Raw genomic sequence first — 28,000 nt, 5'->3', positions numbered from 1 at the left:
TGACAGCGTCCGCGGCCCACATCCGGTCCTCTGAGCGCTCGGGCCTGGCAGGCGTTGCTGAGGGGCGGCGGGTGAGTGTTGGGTCGGGGCGACGCGGGACGGCGGGCGAAGGCTGCCGTGGCGGCGGGGCAGGGTTTCGGGGCCGCTGCGGGCCGAGGCGGCGGCGGAGCAGGGTTTTGGGGCCGCTGCGGTGGCGGCGGCCGGGCTGAGGCAGCGGGCGGCGCGTCTCCCCGGAGCAGCCTCCCGCGGCACGGAGGCCTTGGCGGGGCGGGACGCAGGGGCTCAGGTGGGAGCGCACTTGGGCCCGCCGGACCAGGGTTACCTCAGCGCCCGGGGCGTCCACGAACTCGAGGCCTGGAACCAGCGCGGCCCTCTCAGAAGATTGAAAGTAGCCATTTTAGATCAAGACGTGGGACACTCACGCCAAGAATGGCTCTCTTGTAAGCCTTCTCTTCGTGAAGTGCCAGGGATGAAGGATGAATCAGGACCTTGCGCGCCTTCAGGGAGTCTGGTAGTCGGAGACACGCTGGTGTACATTTGCGCTGTAGCGCCCTAAATTCAGCAGGGGAGTGATGAATGGGAGTGAGTACATGCAGTAGCTGGGAAGTCGCGAGAGAAATCTCTCTTGGTGCAGCAGAGAAAAATGAAGGGCCTGAAAATGAAAAATGGGCTTACGAAGGGTGTATGAGTGCAGAGCACCCAAGAGGATATTAAGTAGACGTTTCGGATTTGCCAGTTTGATTATTCTCAGTGGGTTAAGAGTGATCTTTCCCTTCTCTAAAAACCCAGCCCCTTCCCCACTTTCTTTCTTTTTTTTTTTTTTTAAAGATTTTATTTATTTATTTGACAGAAATCACAAGAGAGGCAGGCAGAGAGAGAGGAAGGGAAGCAGGCTCTCCGCCGAGCAGAGAGCCCGATGTGGGACTCGATCCCAGGACCCTGAGATCATGACCGGAGCCGAAGGCAGCGGCTTAACCCACTGAGCCACCCAGGCGCCCCCTTCCCCACTTTCGACTCCCAAGTCTGTCTTCCCGGCCTGGGTACCGTGCACCCCCAACCCGAACCCGTCGTGAGATTGAATAGGACTCACCCAGTCTAGTGTAAGCCCCTTCTTTTTTCATGAGTACTTGAACCGACTTTCTCTCATTTTGGCTCCCCCTGTGGTTTATCTGCACCCTGTCTTTTGGGAGGCCGACCTCGACCATCTAACCTCTTACAGCTCCAGTTTCTTCATCTGAAAAGTAGGGGGAGTGGTACTCCTCGCACAGAATGGTTATTAAGTATTGAATGAGTGTGCGTGCCAACAGGCTTTCTAATTGGTAGAGCCTACACGAGTTAAAAATCTTAAAAAAATTTTATTTTTATTTTTATTTGAGAGAGAGAAAGCAGGGGGCCGAGGGGCAGAGGGAGAAGGAGAGAATCCTGAGGCAGACTATGTACTGAGCGAGGAACACAAAGCAGGGCTGGATCCCAGGACCCTGAGACCATGACCTGAGGGACATCGAGAGTCTGCCCTTAACTGACTGAGCCACCGAGGTGTCCTACAAGTTAAAATTTTTTTGATTAATTATAATGATATATATGGGTCACTCAGTTGTTTTCTTTAGGTGAGCACACGGTCACATCCAAGCCTCTGGCAAGTCTGTTGGTTTTACGTCCAGAATATGTCTTGACTGTCTGCTTTGCCACCATCCTGAGCCTCTCCGGCTGACCACTGTAAGTGCTGCTTCCCTTCTTGTCCCCTCTAAACTATAGTCCGTTGACATACCACAGGCAAAATAAACCTTTTTTTTTCTCTTTAAAGATTTTATTTATTTGACACGGGGAGAGAGAGCACAAGTAGGCAGAGCAGCAGGCAGAGGGAGAGGGAGAAGTAGGCTCCCTGCTGAGCAGAGAGCTTGATGTGGGCTTGATTCCAGGACTCCAAGATCATAACTGGAGCTGAAGGCAGATGCTCAACTGACTGAGCCACCCAGGCCCCCCATCTGTATTATATTTCTAGTTTTTGCAGGTTTGGCATATATATTTACTGAAAATGTATTACACCTTTGGAAGAGTCGGTCTTTGTGACTGATCTAATTATAACCTGTTTTATATTCTCTGATTGTAGTGTTATTTCCCTAATGAGATCCTGCAGTGTTTGTGGGCATAAAGTCAAGTCTCTACATTTTTCTGCACATACTAGGTAGTTAGCATATACTTACTGAATTGAATTGATGTAATTTTCAGGGTATATGTTCAGTTTTTTGAAAGTAATTGTCATGTTCTCCAGCAGAATAGCCATTGATGGTAGGCACAGAACTGGGATGGACTGACTTTTCCTTTGTCTCATTTATGCTTCCTTTATTGTTTGTCTGGCCTTTCCAGCAGACACTCAGTCTTCTGGGAGGGGTGTGAAGATGCTTAAGGAGCGTCCAGGGATGGCAGAAGACCCTCAGCAGCCGATGGGTGTTCCTGTGGTAAAGCTGGAGAAAGAGTTGCCATGGGGCAGGGGAAGGGAGGACCCTAGTCCGGAGACTTTTCGTCTGAGGTTTCGGCAGTTCCGCTACCAGGAGGCAGCTGGTCCCCAGGAAGCCCTCAGGGAACTCCAGGAACTCTGTCGCCAGTGGTTGAGGCCTGAGCTGCACACCAAAGAGCAGATCTTGGAGCTGCTGGTGCTGGAGCAGTTCCTGACCATCCTGCCTCGGGAGTTCTATGCCTGGATTCGGGAGCATGGCCTGGAGAGTGGCAAGGCTCTTGTGGCCATGGTGGAGGACTTCACAGAGAGAACATTGGAGGCCAAGGCGGTGGGTGAGAAGGGGGAATCTGGGTCTTGTTCCATTGGTGTGGGAAGGGGAGATTTAAAGAATCGAAAGCTTTGAGGAAGCAGTGGGAGTAGATGAGCTATACAGTCTCCTTCCTCTGCTCCCAGACTCCCTGAAGTACTTTCTGGAGGGCAGTGGAGTTTTCAGCAAGAAAATCCATTCTCAGGGAAGATGCAGGGCTTGTAGAAGGGCTGTTAGCTTCCTTTTTGGTCATCAGGACAGAGGCCTTGCCATATTTCCCTTGTGAGCCTCAGGCCTAAAGAACCTTACTTTTAAGGTTCCTCGACTCATTCTTCTTTGGGCAGGATACATGTGAGAATGCAGAGAATTCCAGTCAGATGAATATTCTTACTAAGAAGCATGGTCTGCACAGTGCAGTTTCCACATCTGGGGTATCAACTCAAGTGGCTCACATCAGCGATTCTGTGGTGGTGGTCTGGTGACACCAGGCAGCTGCGTCTTAGATGCTTCCTTGGGACTTTGGCCGGTGTCTATGACTCTTTGGTATAATCACCTGATTATTGTCTGGGAAAGAAGAGAGCAGGACTTAACATTACTGTTTTGCTTGCAAGTATCTGTCTTTCTTAACTTCATCTTTCCTTTCCTGCTGTAGTTACCCCAGACTTCCTCCACAATCCTAAGAATTATTTTTTATCTCCCAGCCCAGAAGCTTAAAAGTAGACCAAAAGGGGCCTGTTTTTGTGAGTGTATCTCAATGTGAGTTGTCCTGATTTTTCTTGCTATTTTTAGAGCTAGTTTTTCTCACTAGGTAATTCACTGTGTAATCAGGGCTTGTATTTTTTACTTTTAGCATTTGTAATTGGGGGATTTTTTTTCTAGTAGGGAGTGTTTTGGGCTAAAGTTCTCAACCAAACAGTATTTAGCCTCTCTGTGACATTATTCATGGTGGAATTCTGTCAGGTCCCTAAAAGTGTGGGCATACAACAGTTGCTCATAGCCTGATAAAGAGGTTAGTCTCTTTTTCACCTTCTTACCGACATCCTGTGGAAGAACCTAGCCAGCTTTTTCTTCCCCTCCCTTGCAGCTAGAATGGTTCTTTTCTTGGTTTTCTTTTTAAGTTTTAATTCAGATCCCTCTCCCAGGCCTCATTCTAATAGGTGTTGGGGACTGTCCTTAGGTTCCATGCCACGTGCAGGGAGAGCAGCAGGAGACAGCACTTGGCAGAGGCCCTTGGGAACCAGGTGTGCACCTGGGGCCGGTGGAGATCAAGCCCGAGTGGGGGATGCCCCCTGGGGAAGGAGTTCAAGGCCTAGACCAAGGCACTGAGGAGCAACTCAGTCAGGACCCTGGAGCTGGGACACAAGCCTTCCAGGAGCAGGGTAAGATGCAACAGTAAAGTAAGGACATAGAAAACCGTGCTTTGTGACCCTATCCTTTAAAGCCTAGTAGTTGATAAATTAAGTCACCTGTGGGCTGTAATTCTGACTTTTCCTGGTTACTTCCTTGACTTTAGTAGGAAACAGATGAAGTGAAATTGTTTTCTGTATCTCGATTCTGATTTCTGCAGGCGGTATTTGGGATTGTGTTCTCTTACCATTTCTTTTCTCTTTTCCCTCACATCCCTTTCTAGAAACTTCCTAGAAATATGCAGGTGACATGTAGGGATATTTTTTAAGTGGGCAGACAGACCATATCCCTGAAAGTAATGTGTGACTTCATTGTGTTAGTGAATGTCAAAGGGGCTTATTGCCAGAGTGTGACCAGGGAGCATGGCTGGCCTTCAAGGGGCAGGGCATATTAGGTTGGGATTATCTTCCCAGTTGAGAGCAGGATAAGCTGTACCTGCACCCCTGCTTTATGGAGTCTCTATAAGGTTTCTAGGGTTCTGTGTGTCAGGCAGTGGACACCTCTGAACAAGTTAACTACAAGACAGCGCTAATCTTTCTTATGCTTTTTTCCCTTTGCTTAGCTCTGCCAGTTCTTCAGGCTGGTCCTGGCCTCCCTTCAGTGAACACCAGAGACCAAGAGATGGCAGCTGGGTTCCTTACAGCTGGATCCCAGGTGAGCTGTACCTCTCCCCTTCTGGGGACCATGACGTTGCTTTGAATGAGGTTCACTTTCCCTAAGGTTTCTCTGCACAACAAAGTGCTATCCACAAGTTGAATTATTTCACCTTTCTTGTTCTGATGGTTGTGACAGGTTTGTTTTCTCCACTTTATCATCCTCAGTTGTTAACTTGAGGTGAGCCTTATGCCTTAGGGTCCAGGCATAAGGCTCAATACACTCTATTTTACTGCTTTGTGACTATTTTTTTTTTTTTCCGAGTGACTCAGGATTACTCTTTTAATTGTGAGGAGGAAGACCTTATTGATAGAAACCACTAGGCTTTTGATGAGGGGATAAATAGCAGCTCTGAGGCTGGAATGGAGGCATTTGAAAAATGGAAATTGGGTTCTGTGGTTGTGAGGGTATAAGCTTAGTGGCTGCCCCAGAGACTCAGAAATATAGTGGCTCAGATGAGTCCATTACTTCCTGTCATTGAACTGTTGAGAGGTAGGCCCTTCTGCTCCCAAGACCACTAGTGATCAGTTCCTTTGGTCTCCTTGCTCCATTCTTCCCTAGAGTGTTGTCCCTTGTGTTCTCTGACAATAATCTGGGATTATTTCTCCATCCATAGCAGTCTCCTGTTGTTTCAGGGGTTGGGAACATTTAAAGAAATGGCCTTGGCTTTCCCTGAGGAGGAATGGAGGCATGTGACCCCAGCCCAGATAGACTGCTTTGGGGAATATGTGGAACCCCGAGACTGTGGGGTCTCAGCTCCAGGTAAGACTGTTTCCGTTCCGAAGGTAAGAAACTGAGGAATTTTGAAAGCTACAGGTTAGGGTTCTTACCCTGGCCCTGGATTTTAGAACCTGGTACTACTGACAGAAGATGAGTAAATGGGTCCAAGGAAAGAGTGTGGACCCAGGCTTAAGGAGCTGGCCACGTCTTTTCCTGTCAGGACAGGAGCAGTCAAGGGGGCAGGAAATCACAAGGTAGTTATTCTGGCTGTGATGAGACTGGCTGGTCATTAGAACTCCTGGAGCCCCCACTCTGTGACTGAAGAGTACCCAGGCTCGAGAGCAAAAGAGCAGCAAAAGATGATCCTCTGATCTTGTTCACTCCGCAGAGATTTATTGAGTGCCTCCCTGGTGTTGGTCCCACCTTAGCAGCTTTGTTTTGGGGCTGGACTAACGGCATGGAAGCCTTTGGAGCACGAGATGTGTGTACAGAGGATGGCAGGAGTGTGGACAGAAGGATGTTAGAAACCAGAGAGGTCCATGTGGGCCCGTGTCACAGAGCGAGCAGAGTATCACTCTACTTCCTTAGCTCATGTGAACCCATCCTGGCTCCATCACTTACTGATTGTGACCTAGGGCACCACAGGCCTCTGGTTTTTCAGTCGCAAAATGGGAACGTTTATAGAAATCTCATCGTGTTGTGAGGATTAATATTTGGTGAATATAGTAGTGTCAGATATTTTTATTAGTTGTACAAATTTTTTTTATGAGTCAGAATTTATTTATTGGCTCAAAAATGTTTCTTTGGCATTTTATGTGGTCAACATTCTGCCTTAAAGGTGCTTGCCTCTGTGATCTTAGCAGTTCAGGTGAAGGGCCCAGGTGTACATAATAATGGTCATTATGGAGTAGTGTAAGGGGCACTAGAGGAGGGACTTAGGAGACTTGGGTCCAGGACAGGGTTGTCACACATGGGAGTGATGTGAGTGGCCAAAGCCTACCAACATACGTCACAAAGAGATGGAAGACTTCTGTAACAGTAGAGGATGTGGAAACCCCCATACATAACTGCGCAGTGCAGGAGCTCGTGCAGTGGCCCAGATGGTGGTACTAGTATTTCAGCACCTTGATCCCCCTTGGGATGAAATTCTACCAGTGATGCTGCCACCTGCTGGAAGTATTCTGTTCTCCTCCTAGTCCCAGAGAGTTTTTATGTGTCCTTGGCCATTCTGATTGTTCTAGAGAGTCTGGCTGTATGCTTGTCCTCTTCCCATTGTTTCAAACAACCGAAGCACTTCCCTAAGTGTTTATGCTGAGTCTGGGTGGGCCAAGGTCCATTTCCCACCCATACTATCTACCGGCTGTCTCCACCTTCAGATCGTCCTGGGATTTAGTCCCATTTACCTATGGCTCCTGCATTGACAGCTATGTAGGATTGGGCCTGAGAAATCAGAATTCCATGCTAGGTAATACCTAGCACATACTCGCATCTCCTCAGGGTCCAGGTAAGGCTTGTGCTTTGCATTTAGTTTCAGTTTTATTATTCATAACACCTCAAAACTGGAAACTACCCAAATGAACATTAGCCAAGTTAATAAAGAGATTTCAATATATTCTTGACAGTGTAAAAGCATATACTACCAACAGCAAAAAAAAAAAAAAAAAATTAAAAGTGTAATTATAGCTATGTTTCATAATGTGGGTGAATCCTAAAAGCATAATAATGAGCAGAAGCAGCTAGAAACAATGTGTGGATCCAATGCATAAAGTTCAAGACCAGGCAGAAGCACTTAATGGTGATCAAGGTCCAGATAGCATGTTTGTCTGGGGGCAGAATATAGTCACTGGAGGGTAGGGGAGAGGGCTTTTTGGATGCTGATAATGTTTCTTGAGTTGGATGCTGTTTACATGGTTATATTAATTATGAAAATTTGAACTCTAAAGTTATGTTTTGTGCAGTTGTATTCCCTGGAAAGTTTATGAAAGAATCCATCTGAGGTGAGAGCGGTGTCCTTCATCTTTGTTTAGGTCCGGAGGCATGCAGTGTTTTTCTTTCTGTGTTTTAACAGCCTCACCTGAAAGGACCCTTTCCATTCTTAAGTTCTGATTGTTGTCTCTCTCTCCCCCACTTTTTTTTAAAGATTTTATTTATTTATTTGACAGAGATCGCAAGTAGGCAGAGAGGCAGGCAGAGAGAGAGGAGGAAGCAGGCTCTCTGTTGAGCAGAAAGCCCGATGCGGGGCTCAATCCCAAGACCCTGAGATCATGACCTGAGCTGAAGGCAGAGGCTTTAACCCACTGAGCCACCCAGGTGCCCCTCTTCTCTTTTTAAAAATTTCACTTTTAAGTAATCTCTACACCCACCGTGGGTCTCGAATTTATAACCCTGAGATTAAGAGTCGCACGCTCCATGGACTGAGCCAGCTAGGTGCCTCTTGTCTTTTTTTTTCCCTGTCTTGGCTACTTTGCTCCCTAGAGCCTCCCCCCTCCCCTTTTTTTTCCCATCTTCCTCCTCTTCTATAAATAATTGTTCTGTTTAAATTTAGAGAGAGTGAGAGAGGGATCAGAGGAAGGACACTGAGAAGGGTTGAGGCATTTCAGTAGCATTCACAGGCATTTCAGTCTGGTGGAAGTCAGTGACAGAGTGGGTTCATTCATTCATCCAGCAGCCGGTAAGCCTGTGGCAGGCTCCTAGGAGACCTAGATTAGTAAGATCTGGTTAGGCAGAGGGAGCAGTTTGAGCAGGGACTTCTTGCTGGGCAAGTGTAGGGAGGATATGTAGAACTCCAAGTAGTTCATCCCTGGAATAGGTTTATAATCTCTAGGGAAGGCAGGACACCTTAATGAATGTAAAATAGCATTTTCAGTAAGATTGTGTATAAATAAGTGTAGGATAGGGGTGCCTGGATGGCTCAGTGGGTTGGGGCCTCTGCCTTTGGCACGGGTCATGATCTTGGGGTCCTGGGATTGAGCCCCACACCTGACTCTCTGCTCAGTGGCGAGCCTGCTTCCTCCTCTCTCCCTCTCAGCTTGCCTCTCTGCCTACTTGTGATCTCTGTCAAATAAATAAATTCTTTAAAAATAAATAAATAAATAAGTGTAGGATGAGCAAAATGCTTGATCAGTGTCTATTATATATATATTGGTATAGTATATATTGATCAGTATATTTTAGCTGAAGAGACCAAGCAGGGCATGTTTCTTCAAGGAAATCATTGAATTAGATTTAGGAGGAAATGAAAGCCAAGTTTAGTAGAAAGTTAAGTGAGTGGGTGTTAAAGTTTGGCAGAGTATTCTCTAAAAAGGTACGGAGATAATCTTGTCTTGGGTTGCTATAGTAGAATATTATAGACTGTGTGGCTTAAACAACAGACATTTATTTCTCAGCGTTCTGGAAGTTCAAGATCAAGGTTCCTATAGATTAAGTCTGGAGATTGCCCTCTTCCTCGCTTGCAGCCAGCTGCCACCTCACTGTCTTCACTTGGCAGACAGTTGAAGGATCCATCTTGTGACTCTGCCTCTTCACAAGGGCACTAATCCCATCGTGAGGAATCCTGCCTACATAACCTCTGTGTAAAGCACTCTGGTTTCTCTTCCTTTTCTTTTAAGGACACTAATCCCATGGAGGGCTCCACCCTCATGACTGTACCTTATTACTTGTCAGACACCCCGTCTCCTGATAACATCACATTGGGGTACAGGGCTTCAACCTATGAATTTGGGGGGGGGGTGTTAGGGATACAAACAGTCAGAAACGGAGAAAAGTAGAGCAAAGTCTGGTTTTAGAGTCAATGAAAGGAAACTGTATTGAGGTTTTTTAGTCAGAGGGAGGAAGAAGGAATTGTGAGGGGGACACCCTTAGGAGCCAGATTCTAACGTATAAATGTACTTTCATAGTTCCTGTAGAATCAGCCTGTATCTCCTTTGTCCTGTAGGCATTGGGAGCAAGGAAAAGGAGGCTAAAACCCAGCAATCAGACCTCAAAGGGGCGCTTGCTCGGGTGACATCAGAGAGGTTTGGGGAAGCCACTCTTCAGAGCCCTGAGCTTGGAAGAACCTGTGAGCAGGAGCCGAGTAGTTCTGTGGGAAACATGCCAGGGCCGCCTCAGCATGGCGTCATACCCCTGCCGGATGACCTCAAGACCCACAGCTCCTTCTGGAAGCCTTTTCAGTGCCCTGAGTGTGGAAAAGGCTTCAGTCGGAGCTCAAATCTTGTCAGACACCAGCGAACTCATGAAGAAGAGAAATCCTATGGGTGTGTCGAATGTGGGAAGGGGTTCACCTTGAGAGAGTACCTCATGAAGCACCAGAGAACACACCTGGGAAAGAGACCCTATGTGTGCAGCGAGTGCTGGAAAACCTTCAGCCAGAGGCACCACCTTGAGGTCCACCAGAGGAGTCACACGGGGGAGAAGCCTTACAAGTGTGGTGACTGCTGGAAAAGCTTCACCCGGAGGCAGCATCTGCAGGTGCATCGGAGAACTCACACGGGGGAAAAGCCCTACACCTGTGAGTGCGGCAAGAGCTTCAGCAGGAATGCAAACCTGGCTGTGCACCGGCGGGCCCACACCGGCGAGAAGCCGTACGGGTGCCAGGTGTGTGGGAAGCGGTTCAGTAAAGGGGAACGGTTGGTCAGACACCAGAGGATCCACACCGGGGAGAAGCCCTACCACTGTCCTGCCTGCGGGAGGAGCTTCAACCAGAGGTCCATCCTTAACCGGCACCAGAAGACTCAGCATCGCCAGGAGACCCTGGCGCAGTAAGTGTGCCATGCTGAAATGCACCTTTTTTTCTGCCAGTGGAAGGTCCTGGAAAGTGCAGAATCTTTCAGGACCACAACTGGAGGAAGACCTCATTGGAAGATGCATTTGTCCTTATTCACTGAAGGGCTTTGAGGTGGGGGCTGAAGAATGATGGGGTGCAGAAGTACTTTGATCCATTTTCTTTCCATTTGTTGTCAAACAACCAGGGAAAGGCCTGATTTATTTTGAGTTTCCAGAGAGCACAGCTCCTCATGTCTCTTATCCAAGTGATGTGAACAGTTTCTCACCGTCTTTTGGAGAAAGGATATCCTGAATTTCAGAGCCTCTGTTTGTGGGCTGTTCATATCTGCCTCTTGAGCAGGTCTGGTAGTAAAGGCAAAATTTTGTCCCATGTTGACAGCTTAAGCCTCTTTTTTATGAGGGCTGTTTCTACCTGCAAGATCATTAGCTCAAATTCTTCCTTCTTTTCCATTTACCAAATATTTATTGAACAGCTACTATGTGCCTGGTGCTGGGAACACAGTGGTGAACAAGACACACGAGATCTGAGCCTCCCGGAGCTTGTGATTTAGCAGTGGAAACACACAGAAACATTAATAACTCCAGGCACTCTAAGTTATGTTTGTGCTAAGTGCTGTGTGAGAAGATAGTCTTCTGGTGCTTAGTCGTTCTGTCCTGCTGCTCAGGTGCTGGATCTTTTCCTCCCCTGTTGGGATCTCTCAGGCAGCTTTGTTTATTTTACTTTATTTGTAGCCCCCTTTGTCTCTGTACCATTGTACTCTCATCTGTAAAGTTTTCCCATTATTCCTTGTACTGTAGCAACAGTTCACACATCCATTAGGAAGTTAATATTTTGTTATTGATCACTGAATAAAAATGAAATTATTTTAAAAAACATTCAGTTCTGTATAAAGATATAATTAAATGAATCTGAATGATGAACTGGTATTAATACCCTCCATTTAATGTCACTATAGCATGTAAGATGATCTATTCTTACTTTATTCATTCTACACATTTATTGAGGCCCAACAGGAACTTGGCTATGTATTTGCTGTAGATCAGTGAATAAAATAGGGGGAAAAGATCCTTGATCTTGAGCTTATGTTTAGTGACTATATTTGCTCTTCAGAACCACCTAAGGTGGAACCCACTGATAGTCCTGTAAACCCTGTGGACCTGGGATCTGCGCGTTTGTCCTTGGTCCTGTCAGTGTTTTGCCTTGAAATGTGTTCACCACCTACCTCTTGTTACTAAGTAGTCTTGGTACATCTAGATCCTTGTCATCTGAGAGGCTCTTGGTCACCAACTGGGGGTGATGAGGCGGTAGTGATCTGTTTTGCATGAGTGCCAATTCAGGAAAAATAAAAGATGTTTGTAGGCACTTAAAATTACATAATAATGAGAAGATACAGTGTTTGTAACTGTTTATGCTTTCTTATTTTGCTGTCACTAAAGGGTTTCATTTCTGTATAAAATTCCAGAATATTCTGCTTAAAATTCTGTGTAATGAGCATGGACCTCACTACAGTATTGTAATGCTGTGCCATTGAATGCTGGCTGTTGAGTGAGTGAGTCTGAGTACTATAATTACAAGGTGTGATTTGTCTTGTGGTGCCTTTTATTTTTATTTATTTTTTATTTTTTTAAAGGTTTTATTTATTTGACAAAGAGAGACAGTGAAAGAGGGAGCACAAGCAGGGGGAGTGGGAGAGGGAGAAACAGGCAATCTACTGAGCAGGGAGCCCAGTGCAGGGCTTGATCCCAGAACGCTGGGATCACAACCCGAGCCGAAGGCAGATGCTTAATGTCTGAGCGACCCAGGCGCCCCATATTGATTTATTTTTTATTTTTTACTTTTTTATTTGGTAGAGAGAGATCACAAATAGGCAGAGAGGCAGGCAGAGAGAGAGAGAGAGAGGAGGAAGCAGGCTCCCTGCCGAGCAGAGAGCCTGATATGGGACTCGATCCCAGGACCCCGAGATCATGACCCAAGTGAAAGGCAGAGGCTTAACCCACTGAGCCACCCAGGTGCCCTGATTTATTTTTTTAAAAGTTTATTTGAGAGAGCTCAAGAGCATGAGCAGGAGGCAAGGACAGAGGGAGAGGGAGAAGACGACTCCCTGCTGAGCAGGGGTTGGGGTAGGGGGAGCTTGATGCTGGTTGATCCCAGAACCCCCAGGACCATGACCTGAGCCAAAAGTAGATGCCTGAGAGCCATCCATGTGTCCCTTATGGTGCCTTTTTTTTTTTTTTTTTAAGATTTTATTTATTTGTCATATAGCCACAAATAGAGGGAGCAGCAGGCAGAGGGAGAAGGACGCTCCCTGCTGAGCAAGGAGCCTGATGTGGGGACTTGATCCCAGGACCCTGGGACCACGACCTGAGCTGAAGGCAGCCACTTAACTGATGACTCCTTATCCTTTGAGTGGTGAGAAAACCAGGTAACTTTTTGCCTGTCTGTCCGGGGGAGTTACTACATTAAATGCCACGAATGTACCTGCAGCCTGATTAACTATACTTCAGTACTTCCAGTTCATCTTTTATCCCACCTAGCCCAGGGGCAAATAGAAGAACCCTTGTTTCTTTTCTCTCTCTCTTTTTAAAGATTTTATTTGACACGGAGAGAGAGAGAACGCTTGTAAGAATGCACAAGCAGGGGCGCCTGGGTGGCTCAGTGGATTAAGCCGCTGCCTTCGGCTCAGGTCATGATCTCAGGGTCCTGGGATCGAGCCCCGCGTCGGGCTCTCTGCTCCGCAGGGAGCCTGCTTCCTCCTCTCTCTCTGCCTGCCTCTCTGCCTACTTGTGATCTCTCTCTCTGTCAAATAAATAAATAAAATCTTAAAAAAAAAAAAAAAAAAAAAAAGAATGCACAAGCAGGGGGAGCAGGAAAAGGAAAAGCAGGCTCCCTGCTGACCTGGGGCTTGATCTCAGGACCCTAGGATCATGACCTGAGCTGAAGGCAGCTGCTTAGCTGACTGAGACACCTGGGTGCCCCCAGAACCCTTGTTTCTTAACTAGTAAGTTGGTTTCAAGTTCACCATGCAACATAAACTGACTTCATCCACTTCTGAGATGAGGAAAGTAACCATCAGGAAGGTGTTGCTCTAGAGTTTACTTGCTCTTTTAAACTTAGCCAGTTTCTTTACCGCTGTGCTATTGACATTTTGTTCCAGATAGGTCTGTGTTTTGGAGGCTGTCCTGGCTGTTTTGTGCATCATAGGATGTGGAGTGGCCTCCTTGGCCTCAAGCTACTAGATGCCAGTAGTGCCCCCCAACTGTAACAACCAAGGAGGTTTCTCACCATTGCCAAATGTCTCCGGGGTGGCAAAATTGACCCTCGGCTGAGAATCACTGCTTATGGTATTCAGGATAATAGCTGAAATCAATTAGATGGTTTAGTTATTAAAAGGGCTGGCCTCCCAGGGACTAGAGCAATTTCCTGCTAAGCTTAATGCCCCAGGCTAACTTTATAGAAAACAAAGGCGTTTTATGAGCGATCACATAGATTAATTGTATTATTGCTGTGCAGAGCCAAGAGCTATTGAAATAGAATCTCAGGATAGGGGGCTGGAAATCGAAAACCTAGGTGGTTTCTATGCAGGCAGCCTGGCTTGTTGCTTTGAGTTCCTTTTAGGCAGGCATCTCCCATGGAGCCTCTACATCACAAAGAAGTTGCTTGGGGCCCAGATACATCTCTGTAAATGCACGTGCGTTGTGGGGCCACTTAAACTTAGTGCAGCCAGTGGCAACCTTTTTTTTCTCCGTAAGATCTTCAAGGCAACAGTAGACAGTAAACATTGGAATGCATGAAAGTCCTGGATCGCGGCCTTTTTTCAGTAGCTAGAAGGATCGTCAGGATGCCTGAGGAAGAAACAAGACATCGTGTAGCCTCTCGTGGCCCTCCTGATACGGCAGTCATCTCCAGCTATTGTGCCACCAATTACAGCCCTGCTAAAATCACTTAGAAATTCTACAAGCCAAAGAAGTTTACTGGGGCTTCCTACAATTCTGGATTCCGGTCTTACTTTTTTCTCCGTATATTATCTCAGTTTCCGAAGGACACACTTCTGGAGATTTATTGTGTCCAACCTGTCCCTAGTATGGACACATTTTAATAAATTTCAGTTAAAATTTGTTACAACAGGGAGGACAGGCAATGTTCTCCCTTGTGTTTGTTGCTGGGAATTTAAACTGCCAGGAGAGAGAGGGTGGAAAGGGCTGGGTAATGCAGGGGTTGTACTTTGACAAGCAGAAGGACTTGGGAGAAGCAATTTCAGTTTTCCGGAGGAGCAGAGAGGCTCCCGTAAAACGGCTGCTGCACTGCCACATGCTCTCGCCAGAGTAGTGTCATCTGAGAGGCCAGAGACCAGGAGATGGCAGCAAACCCAAGAGCTTGTCTTACTTGTTTTTCCTTCCTTAGTAAAAACTGTAATTTCTGAAGAAGGTAGTAGATTAACTTTCAGATGGGTTGGGAAAAAGGTGGTGGTGCAAATACATTTATACCTCCTTGACACCCATCTCAGGGAGCTGTTTGCATGTTATTTCTGTCTCTGAAACAGTTGAGGAAAACCCGATCTGTATCATCTAGAAATATCATTGATTTTTGCAAAAGGGCTCAGCATGTTGTATGAGCAGGAAAAGTAGAATGAATGGTAAGTAATGTATCACTGAGAACCAGTCTTCTCACAAGGTTTCTCCAGCCTTTATTTCAAAGGGTTGCTGCTGCCTGGACTGAGGTACTAATGGAAGGAATGGGAAATAAGTGATGGGAAAAAACCCAGCAGGCAAAACTGGGATTTGTGTGTAAATAGACCAATGGGATAGCAGGAAGTGTTGAGAAATAACCCTAGGTCTGTACCGAAATCTAATATGTAATAAAGATGGACTCTTGGATCACTGGGCAGATTTATTTATTTAAGATTTTTTTTTTCTATTTGACAGGAGTAGGAGGAGGGGCTGAGGGAGAGGGAGAAGCAGACTCCCCGCTGAGCAGGGAGCCTGATGTGGGGCTCAATCCCAGGACTCTGAGATCATGACCTGAACTGATGACAGGTGCTCAGTGGACTGAGCCACCCAGAGATTTATTTTTTTAAAAGTCATATTGGAATAATTGAACAGTGATTTAGGGAAAGATTAAAAAATAGACCCATTTCGGGGCGCCTGGGTGGCTCAGTGGATTAAGCCACTGCCTTCGGCTCAGGTCATGATCTCAGGGTCCTGAGATCGAGCCCCGCGTCGGGCTCTCTGCTTCGCAGGGAGCCTGCTTCCTCCTCTCTCTGCCTACCTCTCTGCCTACTTGTGATCTCTCTCTCTGTCAAATAAATAAAATAAAAAAAAAAATACACCCATTTCTCACATCACATTCAAGAAGAAACTCCAAATGAATCAGGAATCCAAATATGAAAATGAAAGTACGCAAGTACCAGAAAACAATGTGGATGTGAATTCCTCTAAAACACGGCTTCAGGGAAAGACTTTCAGTCTAGGACTGAAAATCCAGAGGCATTAAAGAAAAGACTGATGCATTCCTACATAGAAATTTTAAGAACGTCTGGATGGCAGAAACAATAAGCAAAGACAAATGATAGATTGGGAGAAAGTAGTTGCAACATAACACAAAATTCTAATATTTCTAATATACAAGGAACTTAAAAAAAAAGGCAAAAAAAGAACCCCAAACCAAGCCCATTAAAAAACTGACAGGGCACCTGGGTGGCTCAGTGGGTTAAAGCCTCTGCCTTCGGCTCAGGTCATGATCCCAGGGTCCTGGGATCGAGCCCCACATCAGACTCTCTGCTCTGGGGGAGCCTGCTTCCTCCTCTCTCTCTCTCTGCCTGCCTCTCTGCCTAGTTGTGATTTCTCTCTGTCAAATAAATAAAAAATATAAAAAAACAAAACAAAACAAAAAAAAAAACTGACAAACTTGACTTCATAGAAAAGAAGAGAAAATGGCTATTAGCCATACTCAAAGATGCTGAACTTCACTTAGAATAAATTTCAATTAAAACTACACTGAGAGATCCTTTTTTTCCCATCCAATTGGCCAAAATTCCAGAGCTCGACAGTTCATGCTGTTGATAGTTTGTGGGGCAACAGGAATTCTTCCGCGTTGCTAATGGCATGCAAAACAGTGCAACCTTGTGCAGAGGAGAATTCCGCAGTATCTAACAAAATTATGGATGGGTTTAAAGAGATGCCTCTAATAACATGAAAATACATACACACATTATTCATTACAGCCTAATTACTAACCACAAAAATATTGGGAGCTGCATAAATACCCAAGATAAGTAATTAAAACCGTGGCACATCCACACCATGTTGTGTTGTGCAGCCTTAAAAAGCATTGTTGGTTCAGTTTTCACACTTGCAATATGGATCTAGATAAGATAAAATTATTGTATTGATGTTAAAAGTACTAGCATCGAGAACTATGTTGTGCTCATGCAAGAGAGTATCTCTGTTCTTAGGAAATACACAGTGAAGTATTTAAGGATAGAGGACCGTCATGTGTATGTACACAGATATATACATACATCTATATACAGAGGGGAGGTGGAGGCAGGGCAGAGGAGGAGGGAAGAAAAGGTAAAAGTGTCAATGATAAATGAATCTGGGTAAAGGATATATGGGTATTTTGCATTATTGTTTTTGCAACTTTTTCTGTAAACTTTAAATTATTTTATTAAAAGAATTTAAAATGAGGGATGCCTGTGTGGCTCAGTTAAGCCGCTGCCTTTGGCTCAGGTCATGATCCCAGAGTCCTGGGATCGAGTCCCGCATTGGGCTCCTTGCTTGGCGGGGAGCCTGCTTCTGCCTCTACCTGCTTGTGCTCTGTCTCTGTCTCTCTCTCTGACAAATAAATAAATAAATACAATCTTTAAAAAAAAAAAAAAAAAACAACCCTGACAGGATTTAATAGTTACGAGTGTGGGAGGAAAAGCATAGCAAATCCTTGTCCAATGATAATGGCCCTGAGCTGGGAGCAGGAGGGTGATGCAGCGTACGGCTAATAGATGCACTGAATTAATCATACCTCATCTTGGGCAAGAGAAGCAGATTCATTCTTGTGCTTTTTTCACTGTGCCTGTGTTTGGCTAAGGCTCCTTCATGCAGTGACTTGAAGGAAGACATTTCGTGTGGCAGCTTCCTTTATGGAAAGTCCCATTTTCAGTGACTTCATTGCTGGGCTTGGTTTTGCGTAGGTGTACTCACATGATACTTTCACCTCACCCTTAGGCTTGATGGCCTCTCTAGGTGCTTTTTTACATTTACATTCTGCCTCAAGTGAGGGACCATTTCCCCCAAACCTGCTAGTTTTAACCCATTGCTTCAGGGAGTGTCTTTGGTAATTAATGCATGTTCTGGTTAATACAAATGTACTGGTATCCCTGTGGGCATTCAGTCTCACAGTGTTTTGGAATTATTTCAAAATTTGTAACTTACTTGGTGCTTATGACAGACCTCTGTATCAGAGCAAGGTTGATGGTCAAATAAATGAAATCTGGAAGGTTAACTGGTTTGAGCAGCCGTGAGTTAAAAGGCAAAAAAAAAAAAAAAAGTCTAATTTTAGAATTGTTGGATATGAACTAACAGAAGGGTTGTTAGATGTGGGGGACTGGTCTTCAGAAAGCTTCACTTTTTGGTGGTGTTTTGTGTTTTAGATTTAACTGATATGCTGGGATTTAGACACCCTATTCGCTTGACACCTCTAATGTGTGATAGAGTTTATGTACCACCTGGTGACTATAGGTTTACATGTGAAACTCCCCTAACACCAGGCTCTAGCAAACCTTGGAGCACCTCAGCTCCAGCCCACAGCAGTGTCTTCACGCATTCTTAGGTCAGCAGGAGCTGTTACACCTAGAGACCTGCAACATTCCAGTGTCCTTACCGTTCCCTAGCTTCTCTGCCCTCCCCTACTCCAAAAATGATCCCCACTGCCATCTGGTAAATCCCAGCTGGCCCTCATCATACTTCTACATTGAAGTACTCTATACTTTGGAAAGCGCAGGGGAGCAGTGGGAGAGGTAACTAGATCGTAGGGGGTTGGACTCTAGAAGATCATTTGCTCAGAGAATAATAGCATCTGACTCAAAAGACCCAGTGTAGCAGATCTAGAAGGAAGTGACCCAGCGCCACTGTCTTTGGACCTTTCCCTTGCTTTCCATGATCCTGCAGAGACAATTACTGCCTCTGCGTGGTAGTCAACAGCTCAGTAAAACCAGCTCCGTCAGTTTGCTGAGCTGTATTGACGCCTTTGCTGGTGGTAGGGTTGGCAAGTCTCTGACATACTGAATACTCAAGATGAAAACTGTCCTTCGGGTATTCCAGATTGAGGTTTTTTCCTTCATGCTGTTAAATTAATTAAACAAGGAGGCCATTAAATAGGTAGTTCTAATGCCTTGTCAGCCTACATAAGCAACCCCATACCTAAGTCTGTCAGTGCCTCAAAGAAATTGAAACACAAGGGCAAACAATCACAAATAGCCATAGACTTTCCCCTGTAGGGCCAATCAGATAGTTGCTCTGCTTTGCTTCCTACGTTTATAAATATCTGGCCGCTACCTCCTATGGGTGGAGGGCTGCTAGCCACTTCTGGTAGCTCCATTGTGGGAAACATGTGGCTTTGCCAGAGTACCCATTCAAACATTGGAACAGACCCTGAAGTTTACCCCTACCAGCCCAAAGCAGATATGGCCCTAGGACAGCAAGGCATGACTTACAGCAACATGTTATTTTAGTCTTTTCACGTTGTAGCCATAACATGTGAATCTCTTCAACAATACAGGATACTTACATCCTGATCTCTCCCCGGAAGAATACTTTGATTCTGATTTATTTTGGTCAGAAATCCATTCACTACTCTGTCTCAGGGCTCACCGTAAAGTCCAGCTTAATCCATGTGCTTAAGAAAGATTTCTTCAATGAATCCGTGGTGGCCGTCCCTCCCCAATTTTCTTGGATGCCGCTGCTTTACTCCACTTTTATGTCCCCATAACGGGTGAGGACGATGACGCACTTTTCTTTGGCCATCCCAAGGGTGCGGCTCATTGGAAAAATGCTTGAATCCTGATGTAGATGTGGTTGTGCTTATCCCTGACTAGGTGCTGGACTGGATGTGGAGAGTGCAACAAAGCAGCTGTAACACAGCTGGGAGCGTCTGAGTGTCACAGAAGGTTTGTTAGGAACTCTTCAACAGAACCGTACCTGTAAGTTCTGAGATCTGTGTCTGTAAAAGATCTTTAACAGTACCCTTTTAAGTAAACTGGTAGTTCTTTGTTCTACATAACTTTAGAGGAGGACTTGGAGGGTATCAAGGGCAATGATGGGGAGACCACTGAAATGATAGAGTAGAGTTTGGGAAGGAGCACAGCTTTTGCAAGTGAGAATCAGTCCCGATCCAGAAGTCGAGTTCAACAGTAGACTGGATCCTAGATAGTTCAGACCTCTATTCAAGAAGAAAACCCTTCCCTTTTGCCTTCTTTTGAATGAGGTGTTGTATCCTCTTATTTTTACCTTGGCTTCTTAGTAAAATATCCTAAGATGTCTTCTTTTGTGCCCGACTAAAGGAAAGGGACGTCTTGATTTGTTGAGGGAAAAAGAAGGTAAGGGGGAGGAAGAGAAAGGAGGGAAAGAGTGAGTGCAGGGCCATTTGTAGATTTGGCTCTCACATTGTTTGGAGAAGCCATCACAAAGGGCATGGGTGCTTTATAAAGCAGAGATAGCAAAACTAATTCTCTTTCTCAACCCACTGGATCTTTTCTCAAAAGTTTAATTTTAATTCCAGTGAGTTAACGTGAGTGTTATATTAGTTTCAGGTGTATAATCTAGTGATTCAACTATTCCATACAAAAATATAAAACACTTCATGAATTTGCATGTCAACCTTGCACAGGAGCCATGCTAATCTCTGTATTGTTCCACGTTAAGTGCTGTCAAAGCGAGCGCTGTTCTCAGTTTTATATCTATTTCCTTACCACCCTTTTATTGAAACTGTTCCATTGTCCCACCCAACTTGTTTGTTTACATGGAGCAGACTCTAGGCACCAACTAAAGGGAGATCCATACCTAGACTACCACTTGTATAGACCATATCATGGTCGGAATAACTCCATTCATACAGCACACACTAATACCTTATCTCAACATTGGATCTTTACTCAGTATGTATTATATTCTTGCATTCCATTTTCTTTTCCTAATTTACTAAGTGTAACAGCAAAAAGGGGAAAAAAGGAATTAGATTAACCCCAAACTAGAGACAGATAGCAAAGATGTGCAACTTTTCCCTGAAGATGCTTACTAGAGATTTCATTTTTTTAAAATTTGTTTATTTTCAGTGTTAACAGTGTTCATTGTTTTTACACCACACCCAGTGCTCCATGCAGTACGTGCCCTCGCTATTACCCACCACCTGCTTCCTCAACCTCCCACCCCCCCACCCCTTCAAAACCCTCTGGTTGTTTTTCAGAGTCCACAGTCTCTTATGGTTCATCTCCCCTTCCAGTTTCCCTCAACTCCCTTCTCCTCTCCATCTCCCCAAGTCCTCCGTGTTCTTTGTTATGCTCCGCAAATAAGTGAGACCATATGATACTTGACTCTCTCTGCTTGACTTATTTCACTCAGCATAATCTCTTCCAGTCCCGTCCATGTTGCTACAAAAGTTGGGTATTCATCCTTTCTGATGGAGGCATAATACTCCATCGTGTATATGGACCACATCTTCCTTATCCATTCGTCCGTTGAAGGGCATCTTGGTTCTTTCCACAGTTTGGTGACCGTGGCCATTGCTGCAATAAACATTGGGGTACAGATGGCCCTTCTTTTCACTACATCTGTATCTTTGGGGTAAATACCCAGCAGTGCAATTGCAGGGTCACAGGGAAGCTCTGTTTTTAATTTCTTGAGGAATCTCCACACTGTTCTCCAAAGTGGCTGCACTAACTTGCATTCCCACCAACAGTGTAAGAAGGTTCCCGTTCTCCACATCCTCTCCAACACACGTTGTTTCCTGTCTTGTTGATTTTGGCCATTCTTTTTTTTTTATATATATTTATTTATTTTTTGACAGACAGAGATCACAAGTAGGCAGAGAGGCAGGCAGAGAGAGAGGAGGAAGCAGGCTCCATGCCGAGCAGAGAGCCCGATGCGGGGCTCGACCCCAGGATCCTGGGATCATGACCCAAGCCGAAGGCAGAGGCTTTAATCCACCGAGCCACCCAGGTGCCCCTAGAGATTTCATTTATTTTTTATTTTTTATTATTTTTTATAAACATATAATGTATTTTTATCCCCAGGGGTACAGGTCTGTGAATCGCCAGGTTTACACACTTCACAGCACTCACCATAGCACATACCCTCCCCAATGTCCATAACCCCCCTTCCAACCCCACCTCCCCCCAGGAACCCCCAGTTTGTTTTGTGCGATTAAGAGTCACTTACGGTTTGTCTCCCTCCCAATCCCATCTTGTTTCATTTATTCTTCTCCTATCCCCCTAACCCCCCATGTTGCATCTCCATGTCCTCATATCAGGGAGATCATATGATAGTTGTCTTTCTCCGATTGATTTATTTCACTAAGCATGATACCCTCTAGTTCCATCCACATTGTCGCAAATGGTAAGATTTCATTTCTTTTGATGGCTGCATTGTATTCCATTGTGTGTATATACCACATCTTCTTTAGCCATTCATCTGTTGATGGACATTTAGGTTCTTTCCATAGTTTGGCTATTGTAGACATTGCTGCTATAAACATTCGGGTGCACGTGCCCCTTCGGACCACTACGTTTGTATCTTTAGGGTAAATACCCAGTAGTGCAATTGCTGGGTCATAGGGTAGTTCTATTTTCAACATTTTGAGGAACCTCCATGCTGTTTTCCAGAGTGGTTGCACCAGCTTGCATTCCCACCAACAGTGTAGGAGGGTTTCCCTTTCTCCGCATCCTCGCCAGCATCTGTCATTTCCTGACTTGTTAATTTTAGCCATTCTGACTGGTGTGAGGTGATATCTCATTGTGGTTTTGATTTGTATTTCCCTGATGCCAAGTGACGTGGAGCACTTTTTCATGTGTCTGTTGGCCATCTGGATGTCTTCTTTGCAGAAATGTCTGTTCATGTCCTCTGCCCATTTCTTGATTGGATTGTTTGTTCTTTGGGTGTTGAGTTTACTAAGTTCCTTATAGATTTTGGATACTAGCCCTTTATCTGATATATCGTTTGCAAGTATCTTCTCCCATTCTGTCAGTTGTCTTTTGGTTTTGTTAACTGTTTCCTTTGCTGTGCAAAAGCTTTTGATCTTGATGAAATCCCAAGAGTTCATTTTTGCCCTTGCTTCCCTTGCCTTTGGCGATGTTCCTAGGAAGATGTTGCTGTGGCTGAGGTCGAAGAGGTTGCTGCCTGTGCTCTCCTCAAGGATTTTGATAGATTCCTTTCTCACATTGAGGTCATTCATCCATTTGGAGTCTATTTTCGTGTGTGGTGTAAGGAAGTGGTCCAATTTCATTTTTCTGCATGTGGCTGTCCAGTTTTCCCAGCACCACTTATTGAAGAGGCTGTCTTTTTTCCATTGGACATTCTTTCCTGCTTTGTCGAAGATTAGTTGACCATAGAGTTGAGGGTCTATTTCTGGGCTCTCTATTCTGTTCCATTGGTCTATGTGTCTGTTTTTGTGCCAGTACCATGCTGTCTTGATGATGACAGCTTTGTAATAGAGCTTGAAGTCCGGAATTGTGATGCTACCAACTTTGGCTTTCTTTTTCAATATTCCTTTGGCTATTCGAGGTCTTTTCTGGTTCCATGTAAATTTGAGGATTATTTGTTCCATTTCTTTGAAAAAATTTTGATAGGGATTGCATTAAATGTGAGATTGCTTTAGGTAGCATAGACATTTTCACAATATTTATTCTTCCAATCCAGGAGCATGGAACATTTTTCCATGTCTTTGTGTCTTCCTCAATTTCTTTCATGAGTACTTTATAGTTTTCTGCATACAGATTCTTAGCCTCTTTGGTTAGGTTTATTCCTAGGTATCTTATAGTTTTGGGTGCCATTGTAAATGGGATTGACTCCTTAATTTCTCTTTCTTCTGTCTTGTTGTTGGTGTACAGAAATGCAACTGATTTCTGTGCATTGATTTTATATACTGACACTTTACTGAATTCCTGGACAAGTTCTAGCAGTTTTGGAGTGGAGTCTTTTGGGTTTTCCACATATAATATCATATCATCTGCGAAGAGTGATAGTTTGACTTCTTCTTTACCGATTTGGATGCCTTTAATTTCTTTTTGTTGTCTGATTGCTGAGGCTAGGACTTCTAGTACTATGTTGAATAGCAGTGGTGGTAATGGACATCCCTGCCGTGTTCCTGACCTTAACGGAAAAGCTTTCAGTTTTTCTCCATTGAGAATGATATTTGCGGTGGGTTTTTTCATAGATGGCTTTGATAATATTGAGGTATGTGCCCTCTATCCCTACACTTTGAAGAGTTTTGATCAGGAAGGGATGCTGTACTTTGTCAAATGCTTTTTCAGCATCTATTGAGAGTATCATATGGTTCTTGTTCTTTCTTTTATTAATGTGTTCTATCACATTGATTGATTTCTGGATGTTGAACCAACCCTGCAGCCCTGGAATAAATCCCACTTGATCGTGGTGAATAATCCTTTTAATGTACTTTTGGATCCTATTGGCTAGTATTTTGGTGAGAATTTTTGCATCTGTGTTCATCAAGGATATTGGTCTGTAGTTCTCTTTTTTGGTGGGGTCCTTGTCTGGTTTTGGGATCAAGGTGATGCTGGCCTCATAAAATGAGTTTGGAAGTTTTCCTTCCGTTTCTATTTTTTGGAACAGTTTCAGGACAATAGGAATTAATTCTTCTTTAAATGTTTGGTAGAATTCCCCTGGGAAGCCATCTGGCCCTGGGCTTTTGTTTGTTTGGAGATTTTTGATGACTGTTTCAATCTCCTTACTGGTTATGGGCCTGTTCAGGTTTTCTATTTCTTCCTGGTTCAGTTGTGGTAGTTTATATGTCTCTAGGAATGCATCCATTTCTTTCCAGATTGTCAAATTTGTTGGTATAGAGTTGCTCATAGTATGTTCTTATAATTGTCTGTATTTCTTTGGTGTTAGTTGTGATCTCTCCTCTTTCATTCATGATTTTATTTGTTTGGGTCCTTTCTCTTTTCTTTTTGATGAGTCTGGCCAGGGGTTTATCAATCTTATTGATTCTTTCAAAGAACCAGCTCCTAGTTTCATTGATTTTTTTCTATTGTTTTTTTTTTTTTTTTTTTTTTTTTTTTTGGTTTCTATTTAATTGATTTCTGCTCTGATCTTTATGATTTCTCTTCTCCTGCTGGGTTTAGGGTTTCTTTCTTGTTCTTTCTCCAGCTCCTTTAGGTGTAGGGTCAGGTTGTGTACTTGAGACCTTTCTTGTTTCTTGAGAAAGGCTTGTACTGCTATATATTTTCCTCTCAGGACTGCGTTTGCTGTGTCCCACAGATTTTGAACCGTTGTGTTTTCATTATCATTTGTTTCCATGAATTTTTTCAATTCTTCTTTAATTTCCTGGTTGACCCATTAATTCTTTAGAAGGATGCTGTTTAGTCTCCATGTATTTGGGTTCTTTCCAGCTTTCCTCTTGTGATTGAGTTCTAGCTTCAGAGCATTGTGGTCTGAAAATATGCAGGGAATGATCCTAATCTTTTGATACCGGTTAAGACCTGATTTAGGACCCAGGATGTGATCTATTCTGGAGAATGTTCCATGTGCACTAGAGAAGAATGTGTATTCTGTTGCTTCAGGATGAAATGTTCTGAATATATCTGTGATGTCCATCTGGTCCAGTGTGTCATTTAAGGCCTTTATTTCCTTGTTGATCTTTTGCTTGGATGATCTGTCCATTTCAGTGAGGGGAGTGTTAAAGTCCACTACTATTATTATATTATTATTGATGTGTTTCTTTGATTTTGTTATTAATTGGTTGATATAGTTGGCTGCTCCCACGTTAGGGGCATAGATATTTAAAATTGTTAGATCTTCTTGTTGGACAGACCCTTTGAGTAGGATATAGTGTCCTTCCTCCTCTCTTATTATAGTCCTTGGCTTAAAATCTAATTGATCTGATATAAGGATTGCCACCCCAGCTTTCTTCTGATGCCCATTAGCATGGTAAATTGTTTTCCACCCCCTCACTTTAAATCTGGAGGTGTCTTCGCGTCTAAAATGAGTTTCTTGTAGGCAACATATAGATGGGTTTTGTTTTTTTATCCATTCTGATACCCTGTGTCTTTTGATTGGGGCATTTAGCCCATTAACATTCAGGGTAACTATTGAGAGATATGAATTTAGTGCCATTGTATTGCCAGTAAGGTGACTATTACTGTATATTGTCTCTGTACCTTTCTAATCTACTACTTTTAGGCTCTCTCCTTGCTTAGAGGACCCCTTTCAATATTTCCTGTAGAGCTGGTTTGGTGTTTGCAAATTCTTTCAGTTTTTGTTTGTCCTGGAAGCTTTTTATCTCTCCTTCTATTTTCAATGATAGCCTAGCTGGATATAGTATTCTTGGCTGCATGTTCTTCTCGTTTAGTGCTCTGAATATATTATGCCAGCTCTTTCTGGCCTGCCAGGTCTCTGTGGATAAGTCTGCTGCCAATCTAATATTTTTACCATTGTATGTTACAGACTTCTTTTCCCGGGCTGCTTTCAGGATTTTCTCTTTGTCACTAAGACTTGTAAATTTTCCTATTAGGTGACGGGGTGTGGGATTATTCTTGTTGATTTTGAGGGGGGTTCTCTGCACCTCCTGGATTTTGTTGCTTGTTCCCTTTGCCATATTAGGGAAATTCTCTCCAATGATTCTCTCCAATAGACCTTCTGCTCCCCTCTCTCTTTCTTCTTCTTCTGGAATCCCAATTATTCTAATGTTGTTTTGTCTTATGGTGTCACTTATCTCTCGAATTCTCCCCTCATGGTCCAGTAGCTGTTTGTCCCTCTTTTGCTCAGCTTCTTTATTCTCTGTCATTTGGTCTTCTATATCACTAATTCTTTCTTCTGCCTCATTTATCCTAGCAGTGAGAGCCTCCATTTTTGATTGCACCCATTAATAGCTTTTTTGATTTCAACTTGGTTAGATTTTAGTTCTTTTATTTCTCCAGAAAGGGCTTTTATATCTCCAGAGAGCATTTCTCTAATATCTTCCATGCCTTTTTCGAGCCCGGCTAGAACCTTCAGAATCGTCATTCTGAACTCTAGATCTGACATATTACCAATGTCCGTGTTGATTAGGTCCCCAACCTTTGGTACTGCCTCTTGTTCTTTTGTTTGTGGTGATTTTTTCCGCCTTGTCATTTTGTCCAGATAAGAGGATATGAAGGATGAAATAGAATAGTAATAGTGTGGCACAGACCCCAGAAAAATGTGCTGTAACCAAATCAGAAGAGATCCCAAATTGTGTGTGTGGGGGGGAAGGGGATAAAAAGAGGTTCAGAAAAAAAAAAGAAAAAGAAAAAAATTAAAAAAATAAAACAAATAAACAAAAAATATAAAAAAGAAAGAAAAAATATATATTTTAGATAAACTAGTCAAAAAACGTTAAAAAAGAAAAGGGTAAAAGTTTTAAAAAATTCAGGAGAAGAAAAAAAAGAAAGAAAAAAATTGAAAAAAAAATTGAATTAACCGCAAGGCTAACGAATCATGGGGAGAAAGCCATGAGTTCCGTGCTTTGCTTTCTCCTCCTCTGGAATTCCGCTGCTGTCCTAGGTATTGAACCTGTTTTCCTTGATAGATGAACTTCATCCTGGCTGGATATTTTGTTGATCTTCTGGGGGAGGGGCCTGTTGTAGTGACTCTCAAGTGTCTTTGCCCTAGGCGGAATTGTACCTCCCTTACCAGGGGCCGGACTAAGTAATCCGCTCCGGTTCGCTTTTGGGAGCTTCTGTTCCCTGAACGCTTTCCGTAGAGTTCCAGAGGACAGGAATGAAAATGGCGGCTCCCAGTCTCCCGCCTGGAGGAGCGGAGAGCCCGGGGCCCCACTCCTCAGTGCGCCCCCAGAGAACAGCACCCAATCACTCCCGTATCCCCAGCCTCCAGCCGCGCTCCGAGCTCACTCAGCCCGTGACCAGTTCAAGGTAACCCCGAGCTGAGAGTTCAGTCCTCGGCTCTGTCTCTGCAGCCGGCTTCTCTGTTCTAACACCTGCGAGCTCTGCGACACTCCGACACCCCCGATCCTTCTGTGACCCTGCGGGACCTGGGACCTCGCTGACCCCACGTGGGCTTCACCCTGGTTTAGCCTCTGGAGCAGTGTCCCTCAGTGGAACAGTCTTTTAAAAGTCCTGATTTTGTGCTCCGTTCCTCCGCCGCTTGCCGGGAGCCGGCCCCTCCCCCCGCGGTCTATCTTCCCGTCGTTTTAGATTCACTTCTCCGCCAGTCCTACCTTTCCGAAAGTGGTTGATTTTCTGTTTCTAGAATTGCTGCTCTTCTTCTCTTCGATCTCCCGTTGGATTTGTAGGTGTTTGCAATGTTTAGATAAGCTATCGAGCTGATCTCCTGCTACCAGATGTAGTCTCAGCCTGCTACTTCTCCGCCATCTTGACTCCTCCTGAGATTTCATTTTTTTTTAAAGATTTTATTTATTTATTTGACAGAGAGAGAGATCACAAGTAGGCAGAGAGGCAGGCAGAGAGAGA

At 44.3% G+C, this 28,000-nt stretch overlaps 1 protein-coding gene and 1 pseudogene across 6 annotated transcripts; one reads left to right on the top strand and one right to left on the bottom strand.

The window, feature by feature from the left end:
• LOC123933454 (zinc finger and SCAN domain-containing protein 25) lies at nt 1-27,996 on the top strand. 6 transcript variants are annotated; one of them, XM_045992625.1, is made up of 8 exons: nt 1-71; nt 1,608-1,716; nt 2,371-2,786; nt 3,943-4,144; nt 4,735-4,826; nt 5,462-5,588; nt 9,481-11,959; nt 27,937-27,996. In XM_045992625.1, exons 3-7 carry the CDS (start codon nt 2,400-2,402, stop codon nt 10,305-10,307), a joined length of 1,635 nt encoding a protein of 544 aa, XP_045848581.1. In that variant the 5' UTR covers nt 1-71; nt 1,608-1,716; nt 2,371-2,399; the 3' UTR covers nt 10,308-11,959; nt 27,937-27,996. The 6 variants fall into 6 exon arrangements, with proteins under 6 accessions (XP_045848581.1, XP_045848579.1, XP_045848580.1 ...); XM_045992623.1 differs by having other exon boundaries at nt 2,368-2,786; XM_045992624.1 differs by having other exon boundaries at nt 18-71; nt 1,595-1,716.
• LOC123934308 lies at nt 20,164-20,264 on the bottom strand (annotated as a pseudogene).
• Nucleotides 27,997-28,000: the final 4 nt, after the last annotated feature.

This window comes from Meles meles, chromosome 21, assembly GCF_922984935.1.
Source record: "Meles meles chromosome 21, mMelMel3.1 paternal haplotype, whole genome shotgun sequence".
NCBI classification, from domain to species: domain Eukaryota; kingdom Metazoa; phylum Chordata; class Mammalia; order Carnivora; family Mustelidae; genus Meles; species Meles meles.
The sequence above is the reverse complement of the archived record's forward strand: the minus strand, read 5'-3'. Positions and strand labels throughout refer to the sequence as shown.